Raw genomic sequence first — 27,839 nt, 5'->3', positions numbered from 1 at the left:
AAAACCGCCTCCACAAACACGCCCCCCTCCCAAACCAACCTCCTCACCACAACCCCCCCCCTGGCCACCAACCCCTCCACCCTCCCCCTCTCAATTCCACCAAGCGCCGGCAACAAATGCACCACCCCCCCCATGACTCTGCACCCACATCTCGGCCATCCCTCCGACCAGCCCAAAATTCCCATCAATCTGAAACGGCGTTCCGCGCCCGTTGTCCGAGCTCCACAGGTTCGGCGAGGGGAACAACTTCACCAGCTCCTGCGCGTTGCGCCAGGCATCCTCCCCGCGCTGGAGGCGCGCGTAGAGCGCGGTCGCCCACGCGCGTGACCAGCCCGTGCTGCCGGATCCGGAGGCGAGCCGGTGGTCGAGGAGGGTGCCTGCGGCGTCGGCGAGGGTCTCATTGGTGTTTAGGGTGAGGAGGGAGCCCGGGTACAGGCCCCAGAGGGGGGAGAAGTGGCGGTGGCCGGGCTCGGTGTCGGTGTAGGAGGGGTTGTGCCACTCGAGGAGGCGGTTGGTGGTGGGGTGGATGGCGGGCGGGCGGATGGTGGGGAGGTAGGTTGCGACGGCGGCGCAGTCGGGGTTGGATTGGGGGAGGTTGAGGATGGTGCAGGTGGTGTTGATGTTGGTGAAGAGCTGGTGGAGGAGCTGGTTGTCCATTTCGATGCTGAGGTCGAGGCCTTCGCTGCGGCCGGGCTGGGTGAGGCCGTCGGGGACGATGAAGGCGTGCTCCGGGGAGAGGGAGGGGCCCGCGGTCCAGTGGCCGTTCCATTCGAAGAGGTGGCAGTGGAAGAAGCGGGCTGCTTGGCGGAGGATGGGCCAGGCGACTTCGGCGAGGAAGGTCTCGTTTTGGGTGAAGTGGTAGTGCTCCATGGCGTCGGCCGATAGCCAGGCGGCTCCCATGGGCCAGACGGTGTAGGGGGTGCCCTTGTCGACGGGGGCCGCGTCGCCCCAGAGGTCGGTGTTGTGGTGCAGCACGAAGCCGTCGTCGCAGCCGTACATGGTCTTGGCCACGGCCTTGCCGCGCGGGATGGCCTCGTTGAGCAGGTCGAAGACGGGCTTCTGTGTCTCGGCCAGGTTGGTGACCAGCGCGGGCCAGTAGTTCATCTCGAGGTTGATGTTGATGGTGTACTTGCTCTGCCACGCCGGGTCGTAGTCCTCGTTCCAGAGGCCCTGAAGGTTGGCCGGCAGCGAGCGCGGGCCCGTGTCGCGTGAGGAGGCGACGAGGAGGTGGCGGCCGAAGTTGAACATGAGCGTCATCAGCTGCGGGTCTGCGTCGGGATTCTCCTTGAAATTGCTCAGCCGGGTGGGCGCGGGTTGCAGACCGACATCGCTTGAGGATCCGAGGTCGAGCTTCACCCGCCCCGTGAGGCTACTAAAGTCGTCGATGGCGGCACTGCGGACAGCTGGGTAGCCCGCGGCCGTGGCGGCGTCGAGCTTCCGGTTCAGCTCGGCCTGCGCCGCCTCCGCGTCGGGATACCGGTACGACGTCTCGGCATCGAAGAAAATGTCGACCGTATCAGCGCCGGTGATGGAGATGGTCTTGCCGTCCGGAGAAGTGGCGGTGCCTATGCGGGAGTTAGCCGTCATTGCATAATTATTGACCGTGACCGTCCTTTCTAGAGATACCTACCCCCTGAGTTTACCACTCTAGCTTCAGACCAGAACGTGATGGCGTTGGAGGACTGCCCACTGTTGGCACTCAAAGTGACCTTGTGGCCACTCTCGCCGCTACCTGTGTCGGCTGTCTGGGAGAGCACCCATTTCTCACGAGATAGGGAGAGCTTGACGTCGAGCTTGCCCGGGGCGTCAGCAGTGAGGCGAACGGCGAGGACGCCATGGGGATAGCTGGCCACATATTCACGGCTGCTGTTGTCAGCGGGAGTTTTGAGAATAGACACGGACTGACCGGATCTCACCTGTAGTTGGCGCCGCCGTGAATATAGTTGACGCTGGCGGTGCCCTCGAGCGTGTCGAGCCAGCGCGTGTAAGACTCAATGCCAGAACCGTGTCCCATGTCGATCCCCATGTTGACCAACGGGTTGTATGCCCTCGGCGAGGTCGGGTTGCCCGCCATATTGTCCATGGCAGACTCGCCAGCGCCTGTGATGTCCCCGGCGACCAGCATCTCTCGGATCTTGGGGACAGCATCCTTGGATTTCGGGTTCGCCCGGTCCAGCCAGCCGCCACTCCAGACTGAGTTCTCATTCAACACCAGCTTCTCGGTGGGTGTTCCAAAGACGGCGGCGCCCAGCCTTCCGTTTCCGATGGGCAGCGCGCTCTTGAAGTCATCTCCGGCGTCCGTGTCGTACCAGGCAAAGCGTGAGCCATCCCATACCCTCGCGGCGTCGACGGCCGCAGAGCCCAAGACTAGCAAGGCTGCTAATAACATGTTAGCAACGATACCCACATGCGATCTGCGATCTGCGGTTGTGGTTGCGCGGGAGGGTCACTGACCTGCTCGTTGGAGACCCCCTTTTATGCACAACAACCGGTTGTTGTTCCCGAGAACCCGGGAGGTTGATGCTGTGTTAATTGCCTGAGTTAATCTAGGGTAATGAGGTAGCAAACGGGCCAACCCGGCTCGCTAGTAACCCTCCTGATTCGCGCGCATACGCTGCAGCGGGGGATTGTCTGCTGTGACGGTGTGATCTACAGAGGAGAAGGAGAAAAGGAGAAAACCACAACCGAAGAACGAAGCGGGCCTGTCAGCTCGCGATACCAGCTGCATCTCTACCCGTGCAAATGGCATGAGAGGTTTATAAAAGGGATTTAATCCGCCAATCTGGGCGCTGGCTTACACAATGGGCTTGTCGGTGCTACTGGGAGTAGAACGGTTCCAAGAAAGGCATGCTTGAATAGGTCCCCCTTATTATTTACTCCCGACTTAGTCCGAGTTACCTAAATCACAGCCCGTGATGCGTTTCCTTGCCATGCCATCTTAGAAAAGAAAAGAAGACGCCTTGAGGAAGAAAAAAGAATGTTTGGCCATTGCTCCGTTTCCGTGCATAATGCCTTGAAACCAACCACGGCCAAGGTATCCTCGATAGAGTGTAACTACCTAGCCAGGTAGTTGATATGGCCGTGGCCGATGCCTGAGAGGCCGACTGCGCCTCAATAGGTGAGAAGGCCTAAACCCTGCCTTGCCACCGGGCCGGTCTTACACAAATCCTTGTACATATGTATATACGAAGTAGAGGATGGGGAACAATGTATGATCCTACTAATTACGTGACGTTGAATTTAAATACATGGACCACTCTCTCACAATCCATATGGACCTCCTTTCCTCGTTTGCCACTCCACGCAAACAACCCTTTCTTCTTCCGTCCGCTTAATTCGAGCCGACCACACCCGTTCGAAAAGTGTCCAGCGACGACGGAGCATCGGGCAGATGGGGGCTGCTGCCAGGGTGCTGTTGGCAAACGGCCAACGGGCGCGCTATGCAACGAGGGGGCCGGATTTCGGTGTTGGTTCAAACAAACCAACACTTGTCACTCGGACGCCCCGAAGCATGTTGGGGGCCAAGCAAGTTATGTACCTAGGTAAACGGCCAACTGCAACATCTCGAGAGGAGGCCGAAACATCGACCATACCACCCCCTCTCCTTTAAATCCCTATAATTAGTGTTTTTGCAGCCAACGTTTGGCCTCGGCATGTCCGAGACAGCGTGCATCACGCCGTCGAACCGGGCGGTCGGGTCTGGCGTACTGCGCGAGGGCTGGCCTGCGGCGTCGGCGTCGTTTGGGACCAGGGTAGTATCCAACAGTCCCTGGTGTGAACCTATGCAGGATAGCCTGCCGAGTGCTCGTCGAGCCCCAGCTCATGGGGCAGGTCTGCCGCCTCCGGCTCAAACTCAGGCCTAGCCCCAGGCCGTGGTTGTGACTGATGAACGCCGCCGTGTTGTTACAACTGGAGAAAGGAGGCCCAACTTGAGACGTTCTAGGTGTAGGACGAATATACTGCTTCAAGGCAACGAGGGGAGTTATGACCGGTCTAAAATGCAAAACGACGTTGTCTGGCGAGAGAGTTAGTTCGCCATTCGATACTGCAACTTACTACAACTTACTTTAGCATTTCGAGCCCTTATACTATTATTACATTCTACAATATTTACCCTTATATTTGATCTTCTTAGGTTCCCTAACCTCAGATTACTAGTAAATACAGCTCATCCCTAAGGTATTTTAAAGGTCATATACTACCCCCAACAGTATAGTATTATAACAGGTCTAATAAATAACAGAGTATTCAATACTATACGAGATGCCTTCCCGCACCGGCGGATATCGACCCAAGGCCTCCGGCGGAACGCGAGGCAGAGGTTCTGCGAACCGATTCGACAAAGACTGCCAACGCTGTCATGGCAGCGGCAAGCGCGTCATACCTGTGAAGAAATTCCACCCCTGCATCCCTTGCGACGGCAGAGGGACAACAACAATCTTCCACAGGTGTAGGGACTGCCAGGCCGGAAAGAGTTGCGAACTATGCCACGGGAACCTCTTATACTCGCGTACCCAACAGTGCGTTTTCTGCTCCGGAGCCAAGGAGGTGTATTACAAGACGAAAATTGAAGAAACGGAGTGCGATTGTTCTCAGAAGTACCAAGAATCCAGGTGGCGGATTTGGCGATGACGGGAATTGGTATGATGACTTGGTGGATGGCGCTGGTCCCCGCAAACCCACCTAACTGAGTTTGGGGAAACAACGGTTGCTCTATAATATTTGACAGTTTTGAAAACAAGGTATTCAAACAGGAAAATGTTTCACTTCTCTCTCACTTGGGGGCCGTTCCTTGGGGGCCGAGAAAACAACGGCCAACCTGGTCGAAGGGAAGACATTATTAAGACAAGGATGGGTTTTACTTCTATCTCCTAACTCACAACCCATGAATTAGCTCAAAGGTTAGAGTAAGTTCCACGGTGCCGCAGTTCCATCTAGCTCTCTAGGCTCTCAAGCACACCCAGGGACCCAACCTCCATATATGCCACCCCCTCCTCGTCTATCATCGCTATCTGAGACGGATCGTCAAGCCTCGCCCAAGCCGTCGGCGGAACACGCGCCCTCACCCATTGGGCCGGCCCAGGATTCTCCTTTGCAAACCGCGCGAGGTCCTCAGTTAACATCAAGTTGCAGGCCAACGTGTCCCGGAGCCTATGCCTCTGAACACGTATCTCCTCGGCACGGGATGAAAACTCCCTTGGCTGCTGTATCGGGCGCGGTACGCGGCGGTTGAGCAGACGCTCAGGCGGAATCCTCGTGAACGGATAACTCCGTATCCTACGGCGCACCCTCCGAGGGAGCGGATCGTGCACCGTCACGCTACGGCGGTAGGTAAGTTGACACAGAAATTTTCAAACAATAAGGGGGCTGGTTCACAGGCAGACTAACAACTCTTTGCCGGTCCACTTGTACCACAAGACCGGCGGGTCTGGCGGTAGAGTCGAGTCCGGCCCGTGGTGGTCGACGAGGAACCAACACTCGACGCTGTCCCAGGCAAACTCGCAGTTGTAGTCCCAGCCGCGCTCCTGGTAGTCGTCAAAGTCGCGCTGCCAAACGTGCTGGCAGATCAGGTTCTCCATGGCGTCGGTCCGCACCATGGAGTTGGCGGACTTGTCGCCCGGCACGAGATGAGTTCTGGTCTGCACCAGCACGCGAACGGGTCTGTCATTCTCGGTGGCGGCGGCGGTGGTGGTGGCCTTGGTTGAGGTAGTTGAGGCAGTTGAAGCATCAACCGCCTCGGGGCGGTGAGGAGCTTCTTCGTGGTCTGGACTGACCATTGTACGAGTAGGTACCTGAGTTTTCGGTCAGTGCCCGAACGGTCACTGCGTAGTCGGTATGTAGGTTAAGACTTGAAAGTGTTGCAATTTGCAACTTGCTTCTATCGTCATGACGGTGATCGGTGACGGTTTGACGAGTGATGCATGTCCAGCAGAGGAGGAGTGGTGGTCCAAGGCCCCATCCCCCAGCCCCCCAAGGCAACGCCCAACACCAACACACATGAGGCACTGTGCATCTTGATATAATGCAGACCAAAAGCACGGTACGGGCTAAACCGGACCCCAAACTCCCTCAAGCCCCATTATTTGAAGGGAGGGAGGCGCAGGCTGAGCCAAATGCACAAGTTATCAGTCTTATCCCTTTCATAAAACCGGCAAATTGAACGAACTCGAGATTCTCCAGTTAGTTGACGAGTTCAAGATGACTTGTCAAGGGCGATGGATGCGGAAAAGATGATGTGTTAGGCAATAGATAGTACCTATTCCTCCCTCACCTGTCCTCTGTCTCTTTTTGTCCATACCGAATGACGCCGAACTCCCCGACTCCTTAACAAGCAGGCATGAACGTCCCTAGCTACCTACATATAGTAGTGTAGTGCCTATCTCAGGGCTCGCTCCCGTGTGGGAGGGGTTGTTAAAACAATGTTATGCCATTAGGGAAAAAAAAGCAGTGCCGATGAGATAAGCCTTAGCTGGCTCTAGATCGCCTGACATGGGTAGTGAGTAATTTGTTATTGCCAAAGGAAGCCGTTAGAGGGCGCCTCTCATTACTAACCAAGTTGATGACGGAATCGCTAAGTACCGCGTGTCTTGACTACCGTGTTTATCGTCTCTTGAATGCCCTGCAGAACTTATCGACGTGCCGTTTTAGGTTGTCATCTCGTGCTCCGAGTTGCTTGGAGCAGTGTGGGCAACGGGCGAAGATCTTGCGGTGGACTCCGTTGACATGTCGCCCAAGATCTCTCTTCGAGATGAATGTTTTTGCGCAGAGGTCCTCGGGGCATCGGAACGGACGTGTTGTCCGTAGTCTGGAAACCCTGGTAGATGTCCAGTATCAGAGTGATGCGAGCTCATGGGTACCAAGTCTTTCAGGTTACTTACCTCGGCGGAGGAGACAGTCCCGGCTTCCCCCCCTTGGCATCTTTTGTAGTCGTTACTTGATGTTCGACTTGTGAGCGGCCACTTGTCATGTCGATTTGTATGTCGGGCGCCGTGTACAGAACCACGGTTGGCAATGCGACTGGTGGTGTTGAAACACCGCTGCCATCATTCAGCCGAAAGGATACTTCGTTCAAAGAACGTCCGCCTGCCGAGACTGAAGATGACCGGGAAGCCTCGACTTGGTTTGCCAGATAACCCGAGACGGGGAACGACGGGCACCAGCCATCCTCCACATCCACAACGCCCCTTCCAGCTTCATTCATCCCTTCCTCGTAGATCCCATGAGCCTCTGCCTTGGCCCTGGGTTGAGCCCAGAATAGGGTATCATCCGGGAGTCCGATTAGAAAATCCGACAGGGACGATTCCAGAAACCCATAACCCCTTGACCCGTCCCCCACTCCTCCATCCTCTCCGTCCCAGCAACCAAAGCTCCAATGGCCTGGGAGTCCTTGCGGATCCAGAGAACCCTCCTCGAGCCCTCCAGGAGGATTCTCTGAACCCGGCCACGGCACACCCCAAAGTCCATTGGCTACTTGACTACTGCTGCATCCCCGCGAAATAAGGGTCGAGGGAGGACTGAAGGCGTCCTCCCTCAGGAGCCGTGTCTAGACTGAGAAAGAGCCCAAAGAGCCTACTATCGAGCTGATTAATCGGTTAGGATGGATTGGGTAATTACGGGTGCAGGGGATGAGTGGATTCGGAGGAGTGCTTACAACAAAATGCCTCGATGGCTTCCACTCAAGGGCACCTCAAGCGGTGCGGTTGGATGGAGAAGATGGTATCAGTGGCCTGGGAAGGGGAATCTGGGGAAAGATAAATAGCTCGTCGGGCGAGTGAAGGAGGGGAGGCTGAGAACCCTGCACGTCAGCGTTGTCCCGTGTGGCCAGTGGCCCACGGGAGCAAATTGGTCCGACGCAGCCTCACCACCTCAGTCTTTGCCAATAGGAACTTCGATTTTAAAGCCCAATCGCGACCTCCGGCGGCTTGCGAGCCTAAGCTGCCTGCCGAGAAAGCAAAGCAAGCGATGGCATGGACTCACAATCAACCTATCAAGAGGGCGTATCGGTTCACTTCCAAGCCTGGCCTCATACACTGCAGTGACCTCCCGGATTGCTCGCCGCCTCTTGACTCCCTGCACAGCCGTTTCTTCTGAAATTTGGCCAATTTTGAGGCCAGTTTTGAGGCCAGTTTTGGTATCACCAAGAACTCCGTTTTTGTGTACCTCGTTTTAATGAACCGAGGCCATTCTCTTTCGGACGAATTCACCTTAAAAATGCCACAGGTTCGGGGCGTTTCTAGACTTGAGGACATTTTCTGGACTCAAAGGAGAGGCCTGTCCTGGCGCAATCGTAAAAACCATAAATACCTGTAGTCAAATCCTTTCAGAGGACAAATGAAATTGGACCAACGCAGGGCCCATCCTCATCTACATCAGATCTCCGCTAACTTTTGAAACCCCATCATGAATTCCCACCAGTCGTCCTCTACCCCCAGGCCCTCCAAGCCGTCAGGGCGGGCCCGCCTAAAACACAGCCGCTCGAGGCAGCCAAGCACATCAGCCATCCCCAACCAGTTGGCCCTCCCGAGGAAGACGGATGACGCGAGCGTCCCGCCCGGGGTCCACGAGCACCAACCCGCGGGCCAGTCCATTTATGACATCCCAACACAGCCCTACCTCCAGATCGCTCGCTCTTGGGCGACCAGAGATCCCACTCGAGCTGGCGTCCATGGTTTGGACAGCCAGGAGGTGACGCCTATGGATCGCTGGATCTCTCAAGACATCAGGGATGAGATGTGGAACGACGTGCATGGCGTATACGGTACCTACAAGCAGCAGGAAGATGTGGGCGCGGTGGAAGATGAGGCGGCCCAGAGCGGAGAGGCAGTTCATGGCTCAACTAGAGGATCCACGTAGCCGGGGGTTGGATACAATGTAGAGACCTTCTCTGTATTTAGGACGTCAGGTTATATGTAATGCCACCAGTAACACGACGAGCACCTCGAAGAGAGAGAACCATGCTTCACAGGATACCACACCCAACCACATCCTCTAACCCCCAAACACCCTCACCACCTTATCCACACACCCCGTCGCCACCACCCCCCGGATCTGCACCCCATCATCCCCCCACTTCTCACCACCCCTCTCACCACCCCTCTCCCCCCCCAACCTCTCACCACCCCCCTTCCTCACCACCCCCGGCACCCACCTCAAACACGTAACAAACCCCCCATGCACCCCACCCCCCAACACCCTCACACACTCCCCCCCCCCGCCCCAGATCCCAACACCTCACCGTCCGATCATCCCCCACCGACAGCAGATACCTACCCCCAGGATGAAACACCACCCCATTCACCCAGTTATCATGCCCCGCCAGTGTTGCGAAACAGGTCCCGCTGCGGGTGTCCCAGAGACGGATTGTTTTGTCGCGGGAGCCAGTTGCGGCGTATGCTGGTGGTGAAGTGGCCGTGGCCCCCGTGGTGGGGGGTGGTTTTTTGTGGTTGGCGAGGGCGGCGAGGTAGGGGTGGGTGGAGGGGGGGGCGAAGGTGCAGGTTTGGATGCCGTTGGTGTGGCCTGTTAGGATGGGGAGGTTGTCGTCGTTGGTGGAGTTGGTGTTGTCTGGGTTGGTTTGGGGGGTGGTGGTGGGGGAGATGGCCCAGAGGCGGGCGGTTTGGTCGCTGCCGGCGGAGAGGAGGTAGTGGCCGTCGGGGGAGGGGCATACGTCGCGCACCCAACCGGTGTGGCCTGTTAAGGTGCGGATGCAGAACCCCGTGGTGGCGTCCCAGAGCCGGAGGGTCTTGTCGCCGCTGGCGCTGGCGAGCAGGTTGGTGTGCCCTGGGATTCCGCCGGGCACGAAGCGCACCGCGCTGATGCTGTGCTCGTGTCCGCTTAGCGTGCGGATGTTCTTGTAGTCGTCGGCTGGGTCCCAGAGTTTGATGGTCGAGTCGGAGCTGCAGGACGCGAGGAGGATGCCGCCTGTTGGGCCGCCGTAGTCGACGTCTAGCACGGCTTTGGTGTGGCCTTTGAGGGTTCGCTCCAGCTCGCCCAGCTCCCAGTCCCAGATCTTGATGGTGTAGTCGTCGGAGCCGGAGGCGAGGACGGAAAATGCCGGGTGGAAGGCTATGCAGTTGACGATTGCTTGGTGGGATTCGAGCAAGTATCGAGGGGGTGACCGGGGGAGCCACTCCGCGGGGTCCTGGGGCTTGCTTAGAGACGCAGTTGCTGCGTTGTCTACCTCGGACTGTAAGGCGTTGTTTCGGAACTCGAGGTCCATAGCCTTTTTCTGTAACCGGGCTGCACCGGTCCATTTCTTCTCCAGCAGCGTTTGATACTTTGTTGCCGTCTCCGAATCAAAGGCATCTTCTCCGAGGCCTAATTCCGTCCGTAGGGTAGTGGCAACAGAGGATAAGTTATTTGCCGAGAGATACGCAATGATTGACTTGTGCCTTTTAGATAGGTAGTGTTAGAGTCGACCAGGGTACGGAAGACTTGGGGTAACACTTACAGCTCATCGGCTTGCCGGCCGGTCAATATGCCACTCATGATGAGGCTTGTTGTCCGTCCCCCTCAAGTCAAAACTATCGTCAGTTGATGTTTCTTGCAACAGTCAGTGACCGACGTTTGCAGAACAAACATAGTGATATGGCTTGCATACCGCATGCTAGCGGTCGCTATGGCAACCGCCAACGCACGACAACAAGGGGTTGTTGAAGTTGGTCTGTTTGTTCACTTTTCTTCTCCAATGGAGAGTACGCTCACGATTTCGGCCCCCACGAGCAGCTCTCGCCAGAGTCGCAATGTGCAGGTGGGAATGGAAGTTGGTGATCTCAAACGAGCTTTCTGACTTATTTCGTCTGAGGTTTGTGCCAACAGCATTTACTGGCTATCTAGGTATGGAAAGAGACGCAATTCGCAGAGATGAAGAGAACAGGGACCGGAACTCGAACTACCATCGCCAGGAGACAACGGAGACTGGATCTACAAGCTAAAGATGACAAAAGGGGAATTTAGGTGAGACTAGAAAGGAGTAGTCAACCACGGGAAGCAAACGCAATAATCAAAGAAGTGGATGGTTCTAGGGGGCTATGCCAGGTTGTCGTCCTGCAAGGACCTTAGGTCGCTGACCTAGGTAGGTTGTTGTTTCACCACAAAGTGCAATTGTCCCGTGCTCATATCACTAGTAATCATCTCCCTGCCGTCGTATCTCCCAGTGCTACTCAATTACGTAGCTGTACATCATGTTAACCCGAGACTCGTCACCCCTTACCTAATAGCCAGCCCTGGGAGAGCACCAAAGAGTAAGAATGAAGTAGATCCCCAAGGACTTTAGAGAGAGAAGCCCGCAAAGTTAACCTGGGCTATACTTAGAAACCTTTCCCCGGCTCGTTCTCGACTAAGCTTAGTGGCCTCTATGAAGCAACTTTGCATTCGAGAGTCAGAATAACGAGAAGGAGCAGGACTTCCATGGCCTACACTTCCTTGGCCCACCGGCAGCCGTCTCACCAATACTACATACGATACTGCCTTGGGAGTCGAATATGTTTGCGTTGCCAGACTCTGCAGAGTTCGGGTGGTTTAGGGTCAGAGCAGACCAGTATCCATACGGACCACCGAACCTGTTGACATCAAGACGAAAAAGTATAGGGTTGTCGCTCTATAACCTCTCGTTACCCCCGAGCGCCGCTTCAGGAGGGAAGCGCGTCACCGACACCAAATCACCAAACCCAAAACCGGTTCCTTCCAAACCTTTTAATTCGCCCTCCTCCACATTCCGGACGGCCGACCACCCCCCCTAATTTGTATCCCCAGATTGACACATGCGCCGGCACACACTCGACACATTCAAATGTCGGTACGTTGAGCCGAACCGCCATTGCAACGTCGACCCCAATATTACCCTATTGGCTACCAGGGCGGCGCTCATCGGAGAGAAAAAAGAACCTAAGCGGGGAAAACACACACAAACACATGGAAACACCCACACTCACTCGGCCGCTTCCCGCTTCCGCGTGCCTCGCTTTTTTGCTTACCTATACCAGTTCAATAAACCGCGTCTGCCAATCTGACAAATTTAGGCCGCTGGTTACTTGGCTGGCTGGCGGCGTTGGTTGGCGTCCTCGACATGGCCCAAATCCCCTTGCCCTAAGGAAACGTCCCTCGTTCATCAGCCTGTTTTGCTTTTAGCCCGCCAAATCCCCTCCACCCCACAGTTGTTAACACAGCGGGCCTGGACGGTTTGCAGACTTTTGGCTTTCTGGGGCGGGGGATTGGTGTGTGTTTAAATGAACGTCACAGCGGGGGCAACCGAAAGAAGCAGGTCGGTAGGTGGTTTGAGTGCTGAAACAGGCAGGGCATGTCAATATTGGGAAATGCCTGCTCGTTTGTTTACCCTCACTGTGGGATGCCATGCTTTTGGCTTTTCGCTGGAGATGACATCAAGTCCAACGAAAAAAGGCATTTCGCGTGTGATATAGGGAGTTCAGGGCGAGGTTTGGACGCGGCCGAGGTGCCCACCGGATCGACAAGTAAGGCTGAAGCGGGAGCTGCGCGTATCACTTCTGGAAGTTCTGGCTGCTTTGTGGGTGGATTAGCGATGCTCGACTGAGGGGACGACTTCGACCAGGGATCAGAATGGATGTGTCTCTGCCCAGTTCCTGTTCGGAGGCTCTTCCGCAGATGGTGCCCGTTGACGTCTCCTTCGACCAAAACTCAGCATGCCCACGACGATCAGGTTCAGCATAACTCTGGTTGATCCAGGATCTGAGGTGGTAGTGGTCGGAATAGGGTCGCATCCATGTCGCAACGGGTGTGGGGGAACGTTCTGTGTCTGGAGCTGTTGGCGTGTCTAACCCCCTTGGGTTGACATTCTGGGGAAACAATCGGCACGGAGGCGAACAGCTCGGCCGCCATCCGACGGCGGCAGCCTGGTTGCCATGTTCCCTCCATGCCCCCTTGCAACTGACCGTCGCGCATGAAAAGTTGCGGTGCCTTTACAAGACACTCAGGTACAGACCCCTTCCGTCCGATGCGGATAATTGTCGGATAGACAAGGACAATATGCCAATGCGGAAGCTGGAAAGGCAGGACGGATCGAATCGAGCCGTGTAACTCTCGATTGCAGCCGGGTTCGGTTGCACAGCGTAATTATTGCTGACCATGTGAGCCTTTCCAGTTGGGGAGACACTCACAGCATGCACTGACCAGGGGTTGCATTGGTGCTTGGCCGAGGAAAAGTTGGGTCTGCCAGCAGCTGCCATTGATTTTGGCACACCTCTGGGAGGAGCTGGACAACCTCGCTGGGACAGGTTGGAAGCGAATTGAATGAACTTTTGCTTACAGCCCCCTTCTGCTGGAAACCCGAGAAGTCGGAGCGACGAATGCATTTGAAGATGGTCGAATCCGACCTTCGTGTCAGGCCCGTCTGGCTACCATGACGCCTTTGCAACTCGGTTCCGTTGTTGAATTAACGAGTTTGACGGCGAATCATACTGTGTAACTCATGCCATCAAGATAACCCATCGATCTTGTGGCGCTGAGGTCATCTGAGACAAGGCGTGCAAGGCCAGAGGCGCACTTGAAAAGTGTGGGGAGGCGGGGCATGTGCGAAAGAAACCGCCGAAGGACAAAACTTCCATGTCGGGGGCGATATTGACGAGGTTTTGTCTGGTGGGGCGCGCTACGAAAAAGTGTCAATTTGAACATTCAAGTTTCGTCGCTGAGGAAGGAGGCACTAGTGTAGGAGGGAAGTCGCGGCTTGAGGTGGCATGGTGGGTGGTGGGCACTTCCATTTGACAGACTCCTGCCGCCAGGTTCTTTTCTCCGGGCTGACTCGGGTTCCTTGCATTGAATTATCACCACAACGGTCTGTAATATTTGGCGAGGTCCGTGAGATTCCGGCGCCCCTCGTCGCTAACTATCCTCGTCCCAAGATTCGTTCGGTCTTCGAGCGCCCAACAGCTGCTTGGTTCCGGCCACGCCGGCGGGTTCGCTCGCGTTTCCTGACGACGGCGCTTGTCTGCCCCGGTCTGATCCGTGAGTTGTCTCCGCAAAATCCAACCAAGTCATTCCGCCACATCGATGATCGACAAATCGATATCCACGGTATCCACCGGAGCCTCAAACGGCGAGATCGCGAACGAAACAAGACACGGACAACTTCGCTCACAATCCCCGCGCATCAATTGACACGCACACACACCCGCGCGCCATGGCCAATCTCGGCGGCTGCAGATATCACGGGCGAGCGCAGATCTGCTGAATGCAAACCGCCCGGCATCCCTGTCGGCTTGTACCTATATTACGTTCCGGCGTATTCTCGGAATTTTCCTTCGCTCATACAATTACACCCGGCATCCCTGCAGGTTTGCACACGAGCACCACGCGGTCGCCTTCCGCGTCCCCTTGCCATGACGTCCAATTCGGAAGGGGACGTCCTCCCGGTGCCCGTGCGTGGCGCAGCGCGAAACGGAGGCATGGAAAAGGACCACCACACTTCCCTGTCGGACAGAGGGATTGCCCGGGGATGACACTCCTGTGGCTTGCCTCAGCTGCAGAGAAGCACAGAAGAGGCCCGACTTTGCCCTGCTTGGTGCATGCGAACCGCATGCATGAGGGTGGCTGCGGGCTTTGGATGCACTCCAGTGCGGGATGGATGCGGTGAGTGTGCGTCAGCCCGGCTGCATCCTCGGTCTCTTGCTTGCCTCCTCGTCTTGAACCCAGAGGGGGAAGGGGAGGTTGACAAGCCGCCCCATCTGCAATAGCAAGCCGGCCCGTCAAACTTCTGATGTCCCCTCGTTGGGCTTGCCAGCATCGCATGCTCAATCTATTCGCCCCATCCATCGAATTTCGGCCAACCTTCTTTTCTTGTTCCCATGGCCTTCGATGCTTCGTCCCGCATGCTTGTTGTATATTGCCTGCATGCGCCGTTGCGGGTGAGCCAAGACCGCGCTTCCTTTCGCCCTCCGCTGTCTCTGGCCCCCCTTCCCCTTTGAGCAACTCGAAGCCTGCAACCCCCGCAACCGGATGTGTGCTCAGGCTCGAGAACAGGCCAGCCAGAGAGAGGTGAACAAGGATGACTGGGATGTTACCCCACAATTCAACCATGCGAAAACACTCTCTCGACGCTAGTCGTTCGCCAGTGATCCACTGGAAAGGTTGGGGCGCCGCAGGTTCCGACCCCAGTTCGCCTCCCCTCTCCGATTTCTCTTCCCCAAACATCAACGTTTGGAGACTACGCCCAGGATCCCTCTCGGCTGAGGAACCGCTGAGAAGATCGAAAACCGCGTCTTGACACCTGCTGCACAGAAACATCTGCCTCACCCACCTCGGTCACATCGCCTCACCACGTTCACTTCACTCGAAGTTCTTCACACGACAAGTACGATGGGATATCCCTATGTAACGCCCTGACTACGATTACGAGACGAGTCGGATCGAGTGGAGAAACCCCCGGGCTTCGGGTTGACCGTGTGTGGGGATCTTAAACTGCCTACCCGCCGTGACCACACTGCATTGAGCACCCTGAAGCCATCCTTTTTGAGTACCTCGCCATGTCACCAAGCGACACCCAGGCTGGCCTTAAGAACTTCAACTCCATTGAGCTGGAGTTCGCTCCCACTCCCGGCGAGCCCGAAGTTCACGTTGCCCAGCCCGGCCTCAAGCTGGAAGGTGCCAATGAGACTCTAGACAGCATCACCGCCGTTCACGACATGGCGGATGCAGCGCATTTTGGGGACTTCCAGTTCTCGTACCAAGATTCTCTCCAAGACTCGCCCATGAATGGCCTGCCGCATAACTTCGACGACCATGGCCCGGACGTCTTCACCACGCCGCAGGCGAACTCGATCTCGCCAATGCAGGACCGACAAGACTCCGTAGCTTCTATTACCGTTCACACATCCGCCTACGGCGGCGGCAACGGGCAACGGCCCAGCCCGGACGATTCCGATAATAGCACACCAGACAGCAACACAAATGGCTCCAATCTGCTGGACGAGCCACTCTCCGACGAGTTCGGGCTCGCGACCGGCGGACTAGCTGATGGGACGGACTTGGGCGGGAAAAAGGGGGAGAAGTCAGACGCTGCGCCAGCCTGGAGCGAGCTAAAAACGAAGGCGGGAAAGGAGCGCAAACGGTTGCCGCTGGCTTGCATCGCATGTCGCCGCAAGAAAATTCGCTGCTCGGGCGAGAAGCCTGCCTGCAAGCACTGTCTGCGTTCGCGCATACCGTGCGTGTACAAAGTCACTGCCCGCAAGGCAGCTCCGAGGACAGATTACATGGCGATGCTAGATAAGCGGTTGAAGCGCATGGAAGAGCGCATCATCAAAGTTGTACCGAAAACAGAGCAAGATACCACGTCGCCCTCGGTTACCCGAGCCGTGGTGAAGCCCGCGATTCCGGGAACCTTGCCGGGTGGCGGAAAAGCAGCAGCGAAGAAACGCGGGGTTGATGAAGCATTCGGACCGGACCTAGATCACTGGGCTCGCGCTCCGTCGAGGTCCAAGCTTGATGGTCCAAACAAACCTTCGACCATTCTCGTCCAGGAGGCAGAGGAGAGCAAGCTTCTGTTAGAAGGTGGCGATGCGCTCCCTTCCAAGGATATCCAGGAGCATCTCGCTGAAGTCTTCTTCGAAAACATTTATGGCCAGGCGTATCATATTCTTCACAAGCCCAGTTTTATGAGGAAACTCAAGTAGGTTTACTCGCCCAGCCACCTATTGATGATACTAACTCATGGCTACCCCAGAGCCGGTACGCTACCTCCGGTCCTCGTTCTCTCAGTGTGTGCCATAGCCGCCCGGTTCTCGAACCACCCGAAGCTCAACACAAATCCAAATTTCCTCCGGGGCGAGGAGTGGGCGTCCACTGCTCGTGATATCTTGACGAAGCGATACGAATGGCCGAACATCACGATTCTGACGTGCCTGCTGATCCTCGGCCTGCATGAGTTTGGAACATGCCATGGTGGACGGAGTTGGTCATTGGGGGGACAAGCCATCCGCATGGCCTTCGCCCTCCAGCTTCACAAAGACCTGGAACACGACCCCCTACGAATACCGGGCAAGACACAGCTGAGCTTCATCGACCGCGAGATCCGGAGGCGGACAATGTGGGCGTGCTTTTTGATGGACCGCTTCAACTCGTCAGGGACGGACCGGCCGACTTTCATCAGGGAAGAGACCTTCAAGATTCCGTTGCCCATCAAGGAGAAGAATTTCCAGTACGACCTGCCGGGGCCGACCGAAATGCTCAATGGGCAGGTTCTCGAACCCCTTTCCGAGGACCATCCAAACGAAGCAAAGGACAACATGGGAGTTGCCGCCTGGATGATCAAGGCTATTGCATTATGGGGGCGCATCATCAACTACCTCAACCAGGGCGGCAAGGAGCTGGATACTCACCCGATGTGGAACCCGGATTCGGAGTACACCAAGCTTCTCAAGCAGACTGAAGACTTTCTGACCGAGTTGCCCGAGTCTTTGGCCTACACACCCGAGAACCTGAAACTGCACGAGACCGATAATATGGCAAACCAGTTTCTCTTCCTACACATCTCCATCCAACAAAATATCCTCTTCATGAACAGATTCGCCGTGTCACCGCCGAATGGCCACTCATTACAGGATGTACCGAAGGCCTTCGTGACGAAGGCAGGGGCCAAGGCTTTCGCCGCCGCGAATCGGGTATCAGAGCTACTCAAGGACGCCGAGGTGCACTTTATCACCGCGCCGTTCACCGGGTACTGCGCATTTCTATCAAGCACCGTCCATATTTTTGGGATATTCTCCGGGAACCCCACCATGGAGGCGACCTCGAAACGGAATTTGGCCACCAATGTCAGGTTTCTGTCCAAGATGAAGCGGTACTGGGGCATGTTCCACTGGATGTCGGAGAACCTCCGCGAGCAATACCGCACTTGTGCCGATGCCGCGAGACAAGGCAACCCTGCTAGCGAGAGCGCGGCCTCACCAATCTTCCAGTATGGCGACTGGTTCGACCGCTATCCCCACGGCGTGTCACAATCAGACTTCCTTGACCCCGCCACCTACAAGAAGAAAGAGAAGGGGGACGACGCCGTGCTCGAACAAAAACCAGAACTCCACACAGTCGAGGAGTTCTTCACCACCCTCTCCCCACAAAGCGCCGAGAATGCCGCGGCCAACGGCATCCCCCGTTCCGGCCCACCCACCGCAGCGCAACTCAAGCGTAAATCGATGGTCCGTAAAGCAAGCACCACCTCTCGCGGCGGCGGACCTGGGCCAGACCAGGGCCTGGAGCCCCTCCAAACCGACTTCGCCCGCGCCACCGCTGAACAGCTCCATGCCGCCCGTTTGCACCAGCGCTCTTTCTCCAACGCAAACCCCAACGGCGGCGCCCCGACAAGCGGCGCTCCGCCCGGTGGCTTCAACCCTCTCGCCGTAGGCGGCAACGGCCCGGGCTCCTACCATCCGGCCCTCTCCCCCGTCTCCCCCGTCGCCTTCTCCCACCCGCACCATCACCACGGCCCGCCCCAGTCCTTCTTCCCGCCCGACCCCTTCGCCATGCCCATGGCGGCGGCCCACGGAATGTCCCGCCTCGACCGCCAGCTCGTCTTTGGCGCATACGGCGGCCACAGCCACGCCGTCGACCACCCATCGCTCAGCGGCTCCGGCCTCGCCGGCTGGGCCGACGGGAATAACCCCGCGGCCGCAGCGGCCGCCGCAGCTGCCGCCGAGGGCCGTGACGGACACGGCCACCCCCTCAGCAGGCATCATGGACACGGCCATGGCGGGCATGGAGGCCATGGGGGCCATCTCGGCCATGGTGAGCACCAGCACCCTGCGGACGCGGCGCTGCACGCGGCGTTTGGCGAACCTAGTTCGGCTTGGTTTATGCCCTTTAATATGGAGCCGCCTGAGCTTGGGCCGGAAGGGCTGGGGGTAGGTGGTGGGATGGGAGGGGGGTTGGATGGGTTTGCTAGTATGTTTGGTGGTGGTGGTGGGGGTGGTGGGGGGATGCATCATCGTTGATTTTGAGGATGCCCGCCGCAGCTATGAACAGTAGGAGGGTGTGAGGGGGGCTATGGAGAAGAGGAGTGGGACTTTTTGACCGGGTCCGTTTGACTGGGTGTTGTGGTGTGGTTATATACCGATACGTTTTTCTTTGGGTGTGGGACGAGCAGAGCCGAGCGTGGAAGCGGTTGTCTTGCTTGCCGTATTTTCTGAGATGTTTTCGCTGAGGGAGGAGCACATTCAACTGAGCGAGCAAACGATATCTTATGGAACGGGTCAGGGATGGATGGGTTGGGCCGGGTGGGGGACACGGCGTACAAACTGGGATGGGAAGGTTTTGATAGTTTCAGGAAGCTCAACGCTCAGCACTCGCAGTATGTGTTTCGGATACGGCTTTTGAGAATAGGAAGGGCAAGCCCCTGGATTAGGGAATCACTCAACCCGGGGTCTTGGTGCGGCGTCTCGGCATAGGACAGCAGGGCGGGTCACGCTGCGGAATGCGATGAGTTGCGGAGGATTCAGAAATGTGTAATTACCTACCGACTACTTGTTCCTTTGGTGCGGCTGGAGTGCGAGTCCGAGTGCGAGAATCGATCGAATCAAACCAACTAGCCACCATTCTGAGGAACCCGCGATAGTGTTGAGAATGTTTGCCGAGTAAATAGAAGTGCCGTGCAGTGAATCGAGAGACCGAACACGTAAAACAGGGAACAACACCGGTTCGAAAACAGCAGATAAAAGTACTCCTTAGATATAACTAGGTAGCGCGCAGCCAAATTCCATACACAAAGACCACCCAACGCCCGTAAAACCATACCATGTACCCAGCTCGAAGACACGAACCCTACGTTACGCCTCCGTCTCAACACCCGCCTTCTTCCCCTTCTTGGACCTCTTCCTCTTCTTCTTCCTCTCCCCCTCCACAATCCCATTCGCCCCCGCCTCTACATCAGCAGCAGCAGCAGCAGCAGCAGGCCTCTCCTTCTTCCCATGCGCCCCCCTCTTTTCAGCCGACACAGCATTCGCACCACTCCCGCGCGACCTGTGCTCCTCCCCACCACCACCGCTACCACCAACGAGCTTTTCAAAGCCAAACGTCGGCCCGGACTGCTCGAACTGGCGCCCGAAGGTCTCGCGGCGCCACTCGCGCAGGCGCGCCTTCTTGCCCAGGCGCTTCTTGTCCTTGCGCTTCTTCTCGGCGTCGCGGAAGGTGGCCAGCTTCTTGAGGCCGGCGAACTCGTTGAGGGCGGCGTCGTTGGGCGCCAGCAGGATGTCGCGCGCCGTGAGGCCGAAGGACTGCGGGGAGGTCTCGCGGTAGCGGAAACCGGTGCCGCCGCCGGAGGATTTGGAGGAGGAGGACGCCTTGGAGGATTTGGACGCTTGCTGCTGCTGCAGGGCGCGCGGGTTGTCCAGCTCCATCTTGGTGTCGACCAGGGCTTCGATCTTGGCGAGGTCCGCGCGGGCCTGGCGCTTGGCGGCGATGCGCTCGTTCTTGAGGTCTTTGGTGGTCTTGCGCTTTTTGGAGGGGCGCTCGTCGTCGGACTCCGGTTCGGAGGCTTGTTCTTCGGGTTGTGGTTCGGCGGCGTCGTCGTCTTCGTCTGAGAGGGCGACGGCGGGCTTGGCTTCGTCGTCGAAATCGGGGATGATGTCGTCGATGGCGATGTCATCGTCCCATTTCGGCTTTTTAGGCTTCTTCGTTTTCTTCTTGTTTGCCCCGTCCTCGTCGCCGTCCTCCGCTTCGTCAACTGACATGTCGTCGGCCTCGGCGTAGTAGTCCTCGTTGAACCGTTTCTTCATCTCCTCCTCCCATTTGTCATCCTCCCAGGCATCTTCCAGGAACTTTAGCCACTCCTCGTCCGTTAGGTTCTTGCCGCTCATACCCGCAGCCTTCTTGATCATGGCGAGCTTGCCAGAGGCCTCCTCAATCTTCAAGCGTCGCAGGCGGGCTCGTTCTGCCTCGCGCTCCTGCTTCTCGGCCTCCTTCCGCTCCTTCTCGAGGGCTCTCTGCTTCTTTCTGCCCGTCAGCTCCTCCTTTCTCGCGGAGCGGGCGGCGGCCATGTTTCTCGAGTACGTCTTCAAGAACTCGTTGCTCTTGGTGGGGTCCTCGAATCGCATATTGTAGGCATGCTCGAACTCGTCAGCCATGTCGTTTCCGTCTTCTCCGTCGTCGGATTCGAATGCTTGCCACTTCGAACCAGACCCCTCGGGTGCCCAAGCCTTAGATGCCATGAACTTGGACAAGTAGTCCTCGGGGTTCTTGTCCGCATTGGCGACGTCGACCTCGGTGAGGTTGATGTTGGCTGCCCGCGACGGGTGGATGCCGTTCGCTGCGGGCGCATCGTCCTTCTTTACGGGCTTGATGAAAGCGTCGTCATCGCTCCATTCCTCTTCGTCGTCGGCGGCGGCTGCGGCGGCCTTGATCTCAGACAGGATGGACTTCTTCATTTCGTCTTGCTCCTGCACGTAGGTCCGGGGGACGTCGGCGACGGGAGCACTATCATCGTCAGCGCCAACATCGCCGCTCAAATACCGCTCACGGTGGTAGTCGCGCAGGAACATAGGTTTCTCCGCCTTCGTCTTCGGTTCGGCGGCGGGGTCGAAGGGCCGGTAGAAAACGGCCTCCTTGTCGTAAATCCGGGGGTCTTTGTTCTTAATCGCCTGCAGCGTAGCCGAGATCTCGGCATCCAGATCCTCGGTCGCAAGCACGGCCTCGTCGTCCTCGCTTTCGTCGGAGGATGACTCGGACTCCTGCTCCCCCTCGCCGCCCGGCTTGTACTTTTCCTGCAGCCTGTGTAGTTCCTCCCGCTTCTTGTTGTGTTCGAATCTGCGGGCGTACTCCTCGTTGATCTTGAGCTCGGCCGAGGGACCTAGAGTAGCACCGCCATCCTCCTGGTCGTCTTCGCTGCTGGATGAAGAGTCGTCGAACAGACCCTTCTTGGAGACAATCTTGTCATCCTGGGGCGCGCGCTTGGTGCTTTTCGCGGAAGCCGGCGGCATATTGAAGAACCCCAGGTCTTTAAAGCCCAATGCCGCAATAAGGATGGAGGGATGGGAAACTTTCGAAAGGCAAACAGTCCATGAAGAGAGTGAACTTTTCGTGGCTTCGAACTTTTTAGTGGGGCAGTGGTGGGTTCTTGAACACAGTGGAGGCTCGGACTCTGATAGGCCGGCACGTCAATGTCCTCCGCTCCGTGGCCCGTGCACGTGGACTGCAGCGCTAGTCCAGGTCTGGCGTTGGTTCGAGATGTCGTCGCATTCATCCTGGCTGCGGCCTTCCATTCAGCGTCTGCCTATCACGTCACTGCGGTGCCAACTCCAAGGAACACGCACTCACACCACGCAATCGGCCTCCACGACGACACAGATCACGAAGGCCTCTGCATCACCATTGGCTTTTCTTCCAACAAACCGATCGCAAGACAATATCACACATAATGGCGGACTCGAACGCACCCAAACCGAGCAGCAGCGTCAAGCTGGTCCTCCTCGGTGAAGCGGCCGTCGGCAAGGTCGGTACCCTTACCGTTCTCCCTCGACCCTTCGCATTCAGGCTGACCGGGTTGTTTCTGTAGTCGTCTCTCGTCCTTCGATTTGTCAACAACGACTTCCAAGAAAACAAGGAGCCGACAATAGGAGGTACATCTTGCCACCTCAAACGCAGCCGGAGGATTGCTTGCTAACCGAGTGCGCCATTACAGCCGCCTTCCTGACACAGAAATGCAACCTACCGACGCGGACCATCAAGTTTGAGATCTGGGATACCGCAGGCCAGGAGCGGTTCGCATCGCTCGCGCCCATGTACTACCGCAACGCCCAGGCCGCCCTCGTGGTCTACGACCTGACGAAACCGACATCTCTGATCAAGGCGAAGCACTGGGTTGCCGAGCTGCAACGGCAGGCGTCTCCGGGCATCGTCATTGCGCTGGTCGGCAACAAGCTCGATCTCACGAACGACGCAGCTGGGAGCGGCGGGGATGCCGAGGATGCGGGGACCGAGGACTCGGGCGACGCTAGAAAGATCACCACCGAGGAGGCCAAGACGTATGCGGAAGAGGAGGGGCTTCTGTTCTTCGAGACCAGCGCCAAGACGGGCTACAACGTCACCGAGGTGTTCACGGCGATTGCCAACGCGATCCCCGAAACGTCCTTGAAGACGGCCCGCGGGCCTGGTGCGTCGCATGCGGCCAACCGGACAGAGGAGCAGAGGGTGAATCTCAATGGGCCGCGGGATTCGAGCTCAAAGGACGGGTGCGCTTGCTGATGCCATGCTGGTAGATGGAGTGACCGGGGGGTAGCGGGGGGATATGCTTGCCCGTTTCGGTATTTTTACACGGTCTATCGGAGTGGTTGGTCATATTGGGCAGGTTAACTAGGAGTAACTCTTGCTTTTGGGGATTTCTATTTCTATTCATTCTAACGTTAATACTCTGCCGTCAGCAAAGCCCTCAAGCTATTGAAGCGCCGCGTGTTTTTCATCTCCTGTATCCAAATGTCTGGCGTCTGCCCGCCAACACCACACCACTGCACTGAACAGAGAAGGGACGGGCCTTCAAAACATCTACACCCGCCATGCTATAAACTTCTACTGTCACAAAGAAATTAAATTCTACCAGACAGAACCAGCATTGACCTGCCGCTTTCACCATTAGAGTACAGTGCCATTTACACTGTATGCATACCGAAAACACCATGATAAGACAGTGTTTATTTATCACAGTGCACTGTTACGCGCGGACCAGCAGCGCACGTGCGGTGGCCGCCGCCTAAATTTTCACGGTCCGACCAGCGCCGGAACGCGCCCGGGAGTTTGGAATCCATCGCCTCAACGTCTCATCGACTTGTTCGACGTGTCGCCCTAAACTATCACGCCGTTGGTCTCGTAACCTAAGTGTTTCGGGAGTCGCACAAATCTCAATGACCTCAATTTTATAATTCCGGTCGAGTTTTTTTTCAGGAGTGGAACCACGTCCGTTGCCAACCGCAGCGCGACATGGCCGCCTCCTTGTCCCTCACAGAGGCACAAGCCGAGCTCATCAGGTACGGCTCACTAAACTTACTCCGGGAGTGTGTCGGGCACCACTGACATCAAGGGAACAGCTCCTTGCCGCAAGACGATATCCCCGCGAAGCTCCGATGCGCCATCTGCAGCAAGCTCGCCGTCAACGCCTTCCGTTTGCCGTGCTGCGAGCAGGCGATCTGCGAAAGCTGCCAGTTGGCTCTGCCCGCGTCGTGCCCCGTCTGCGAACATTCGCCCCTGTCGGCCGACGACTGCAAGCCGCACAAGGCGCTGCGCACGACGATCAAGGTGTTCTTGCGAACCGAGGAGAAGAAGCGGGAGTCGAACAGACCTAAGGATGTAGCCACCACGCCGATTACTCCCGTTGATCCGAGCCCAATTTCCGCCACGGCGCCAGCAACTTTCGAGCGACCGCCAGTTGGAGAAGGGGTTGGAACTACCCAGGAGCAGCAGGCTCCGATGGCAGAACAGGGTGTTGAGGAGGGGGCTCCTGCGGGGGACCAAGAAAGCGGAGAGCCCGGTGCTGAGGAGGCCCAACAGAAGACAACGGAAAATACTTCCGATGATACCGTAGGACACCACAGCTCTAGTCAGCGCGCTGCATTCGTTAACATTCATCAGGAGCAAGCATTACACAATGCAGAAGAAGGCGAAGGCGACGCCGCAACCTCGACCGACTTGGTCCCAGCGCAACAGGGCACCGAACTGGTTGAGGGCGACGATGCTGAAGCGGCACAAGAAGGGGACGAGAACGGTCACGTCAACAAACCGGACCCCGACGGCTCTGGCGTAGCCCAAGCCGAAGGCATGAGCGGCGCATTCCCCCCGGCCGGCTTCACCCCTGGATTCGACCAGATGCCAATGATGATGGCCATGCAAAACGGGTTTGGCAACTTTCCGATGATGGGTTAGTCTTACTCCCCTCCTCGTGACGAAAGCCTTGTCGCTAACTCTTCTCAGGCATACCAGGCATGCCAGGCATGAACATGGACCCGATGACGATGCAGATGTACATGAATGGAGGTTTTCAAGGCATGGGCATGAACGGCATGAACATGAATATGGGCATGGGAGGCTACGGAGGCGAAGCCGATAACTGGAACGGACAGCAATCATGGAATGTCGGCCAAGATAATTTCAATCATCCAAGCGCTTCTGGCATGGGCAATGGTGATTATGGCTCGTTTAACTCTGGCTTCCAGACAGGATTCAATCAAGGTAATTATGGCCACCAGAACCAGTTCAATGACTATCGCCGGAATCAGTACGGATTCCGCGGTAGGGGTCGAGGCCGTGGTTACGGGTACGGGTACGGCCGTGGGGGCTACCAGCAGCAGCAAGGATACGGCACAGGCGGCAACTGGAATGACCAAAGCTACGATGCGCAGCAACAGTATCAGAGCGGCCAGAGCGATTACCAAGCCGGCGGTGCAACCGGAGACCAAGCGAGCGGCGAGGCAAACCCAGATGCCAACGTCGACGAGTTCGGACGTTCCCGCCGCGATGAAGAGGGCCAGCAGGAAGGAGGCGTCGAGCAAGTCCCGGGAGAAGGGGAAGGCGCCCCGCAAAACGCGGTCCAGGAGCCAAGCGAGGGCGGAGAAGGCGGAGAGGGTATGCCTTCGCAGGGAAACCCTGATGTGCCCATAAACGCACCCAAGGGTCCTAAAGCCATGATGCAGGGTCTACCTAACACGAGCTATAAACATCTCCAAGCTAGAGGCTGGGTTGATGATAACAAGCCGCCGACCCCCACCAGTGCCGCTGGGACCGGGTTCGACCGCGGCCGGTCGCGGAGTAATTCTCTCCACAGCTCCCGCCACGGTAGATACGACCGCTACCAGGACAGAAGCCGGGAGCGCGATTACAGTGGTCGTGACCGTCACCGGGACCGTGCCAGGGACAAGGACCGGGAACGCTCTGCCAGCAAGAGCCGCAGCCGCAGCCACAGCCACGATCGCAAGGAGCACCGGCGCAGCAGGCGGCAGCGGTCATACTCGCGGGCGGACGGCGAGGAGGGTGAGAGCGGTGACGAGCGCCGCCATCACCGGTCGTCGCACCGCAGAAAGCACTCGACGTACGGAAATGACGAGCGCGAGTCCAAGTCCCGCCGCGGTGAGCAGCAAGAGGACGAACGGTCCAGGTCCGCTTCCCCGCCCGCCGACGATTCACAGCGGCGGAGCCACCGCAGCAGCCGCAAGGACCGCGACTCGGAGAAGCGCCGGGACCGGGACAGGGACAAGGACAAGGACCGCGACGAGCACCGTCGCAAGTCGCACCGCTCGCACCGCGATAGGGACCATGACCGGGATCGGGATAGAGACCGAGACCGGGAGAAGGACCGCGACAGGACGCGCGACCGCGATAGGGACCGTGACCGTGACCGGGATCGGGACCGTGACAGGGACCGTGACAGAGACCGCAAAGACCGCCACCGCCACCGAGACCGCGATCGTGACCATGACCGTGACCGCGACAGAGACAGAGACAGGGAAAGCCGCCGCGACCGCGACAAAGACCGCGACCGCCACCACCGCAGCAGCAAAACCACCTCTGCCGCCGCCGACGCCACAACCGACGCCCCCGAACACAACACCAACACCAACAACACAACCACGACCGCAACCACAGCAGAAATCAACCCCCCTCCCCACCCCCGCTCCACCGGCCCACGTGCCCTAGGCCTCGAAATCAGAGGCGCCGCCGCCGCCGCCACCACTTCATCATCCACACCCGCCGATCACAGCCGCCGCTCCTCCGCCGCCACACCCACCCCCACGTCCGCCGCCACAACCACGGACCCGCACGCCGCGGAGCGCGCGGCGCGCGACAGGGAGAGGCTACTGCGCGAGACGCGGCGCATGGCCAGCTTTGCTGGTCTCGCCGGCGGTGGTGGTGGTGGTGGTGGTGGTGGAGGGGGTGCGGGGACGAAGAGGGGTAGGGAGGGTAGGGATGGTGCGGGCGGGGAGGAGGAGGGTGGGGCGAGGAAGAGTAGTCGGAGGAAGGGGGGTGGGAGGGGGGTTAGGGGGGAGGTGGCCGTTGGGGGGGATGGGGGTGAAGGGGGGGGTGGTGGTGGTGAGGGGGAGGAGGAGAGGATGAGGCGGTTGGAGGAGGAGAGGGAGAGGGCGAGGTATGAATGATGATGGATTGGTGGGTTGGGGATGGGAAATGAAGGAATGGATGGGGGGTAGGTGGATGGATGGTGCCGTGGGTTAGGATGGGGCCGTGGGTTGGGGGTTAGGGATTAAGGGGCTGGTTGGAATATCAACATGGTTGATTGATCATGGTGGATGCCGAGATGGCTCAACTACCTGAGGTACTGATACACTGCCCGTGGATGGGCTGAGGTTTGGGATGGGATGATGTGCATATGGGGGCGTGTGTACTGTATACAGATGGGGTCCCCATGCCAGCGAGACTGCGAGAATGTGATGGTTTTGCTGCACCTTTTTGGTCTTGATTTGTTGATTGAGGTTGTGCCTTGTTTGTTTGTTGACTCCGTACCTGGATGCCCGTTGGGTATGATGCAATAGGTAAGTTGAGTCATAAGTGCGCGGCCGTGATACATGATCACGAAACCCGATTTCACATACACTGTTAGGTCTCCTATAAAGATATACTCAGTCCAGGATATCCACACAACGTTAGCATCTTAAACAATATCACCTCCTTCGTTCCCCCCTCATCATCATGGAAGTCGTCGTCTTCGGTGCGAATGGGTCCGTAAATGGGTCCGTGAATGGGTCCTCGGGCCACTCCCCGACGGGAACCCACGGGCTGCAACGGCATCTGCAGGGACTCCACAGCGGGGCAGCCCCTGCAGCAGCAATCACAGGGACAAGCTGAACTGTGGGCGGCGCTTCATGATTGCATGATTGAACCAACACCCCCAC

General features: G+C 57.6%; 7 protein-coding genes across 7 annotated transcripts; 2 read left to right on the top strand and 5 right to left on the bottom strand.

Moving 5' to 3' along the window:
• Nucleotides 1-90: 90 nt before the first annotated feature.
• Nucleotides 91-2,389, bottom strand: B0H64DRAFT_442514 (glycoside hydrolase family 95 protein; the record flags this gene model as incomplete). Its single annotated transcript, XM_062806650.1, has 3 exons — nucleotides 91-1,565; nucleotides 1,631-1,863; nucleotides 1,917-2,389. The coding sequence occupies 3 exons, from the start codon at nucleotides 2,387-2,389 to the stop codon at nucleotides 91-93; spliced, it is 2,181 nt and encodes a 726-aa protein (XP_062659698.1).
• A 2,352-nt stretch (nucleotides 2,390-4,741) lies between these two features.
• On the bottom strand, nucleotides 4,742-5,980 carry B0H64DRAFT_397605 (uncharacterized protein). Its single transcript, XM_062803887.1, has 2 exons — nucleotides 5,389-5,980; nucleotides 4,742-5,319 (listed from the first exon to the last, which is right to left on the bottom strand). Exons 1-2 carry the CDS (start codon nucleotides 5,775-5,777, stop codon nucleotides 4,935-4,937), a joined length of 774 nt encoding a protein of 257 aa, XP_062659697.1. The 5' UTR covers nucleotides 5,778-5,980; the 3' UTR covers nucleotides 4,742-4,934.
• Nucleotides 5,981-8,832: 2,852 nt separating this feature from the next.
• Nucleotides 8,833-10,602, bottom strand: B0H64DRAFT_417692 (LIS-1 2; the record flags this gene model as incomplete). The annotated part of the gene is made up of 6 exons (XM_062805259.1): nucleotides 8,833-8,884; nucleotides 9,026-9,109; nucleotides 9,149-9,201; nucleotides 9,236-10,388; nucleotides 10,448-10,480; nucleotides 10,598-10,602. 6 exons carry the CDS (start codon nucleotides 10,600-10,602, stop codon nucleotides 8,833-8,835), a joined length of 1,380 nt encoding a protein of 459 aa, XP_062659696.1.
• Nucleotides 10,603-14,145: 3,543 nt separating this feature from the next.
• B0H64DRAFT_165073 (uncharacterized protein) lies at nucleotides 14,146-15,548 on the bottom strand. The gene has a single exon (XM_062798663.1). It carries the CDS (start codon nucleotides 15,250-15,252, stop codon nucleotides 14,275-14,277), a length of 978 nt encoding a protein of 325 aa, XP_062659695.1. The 5' UTR covers nucleotides 15,253-15,548; the 3' UTR covers nucleotides 14,146-14,274.
• B0H64DRAFT_461141 (fungal-specific transcription factor domain-containing protein) lies at nucleotides 15,373-19,434 on the top strand. The gene is made up of 2 exons (XM_062807492.1): nucleotides 15,373-16,633; nucleotides 16,688-19,434. Exons 1-2 carry the CDS (start codon nucleotides 15,492-15,494, stop codon nucleotides 18,948-18,950), a joined length of 3,405 nt encoding a protein of 1,134 aa, XP_062659694.1. The 5' UTR covers nucleotides 15,373-15,491; the 3' UTR covers nucleotides 18,951-19,434.
• A 226-nt stretch (nucleotides 19,435-19,660) lies between these two features.
• B0H64DRAFT_424678 (KRI1-like family C-terminal-domain-containing protein) lies at nucleotides 19,661-23,199 on the bottom strand (the record flags this gene model as incomplete). Its single annotated transcript, XM_062805656.1, has 3 exons — nucleotides 19,661-19,850; nucleotides 19,881-21,899; nucleotides 23,179-23,199. 3 exons carry the CDS (start codon nucleotides 23,197-23,199, stop codon nucleotides 19,782-19,784), a joined length of 2,109 nt encoding a protein of 702 aa, XP_062659693.1. The 3' UTR covers nucleotides 19,661-19,781.
• A 543-nt stretch (nucleotides 23,200-23,742) lies between these two features.
• Nucleotides 23,743-27,086, top strand: B0H64DRAFT_475024 (uncharacterized protein; the record flags this gene model as incomplete). The annotated part of the gene is made up of 4 exons (XM_062808076.1): nucleotides 23,743-23,969; nucleotides 24,030-24,519; nucleotides 24,571-24,856; nucleotides 24,910-27,086. Exons 1-4 carry the CDS (start codon nucleotides 23,923-23,925, stop codon nucleotides 27,084-27,086), a joined length of 3,000 nt encoding a protein of 999 aa, XP_062659692.1. The 5' UTR covers nucleotides 23,743-23,922.
• Between the last annotated feature and the right edge of the window lie 753 nt (nucleotides 27,087-27,839).

Source organism: Chaetomium fimeti, assembly GCF_033439085.1.
Source record: "Chaetomium fimeti strain CBS 168.71 chromosome Unknown B0H64scaffold_4, whole genome shotgun sequence".
NCBI lineage: Eukaryota > Fungi > Ascomycota > Sordariomycetes > Sordariales > Chaetomiaceae > Chaetomium > Chaetomium fimeti.
The sequence above is the reverse complement of the archived record's forward strand: the minus strand, read 5'-3'. Positions and strand labels throughout refer to the sequence as shown.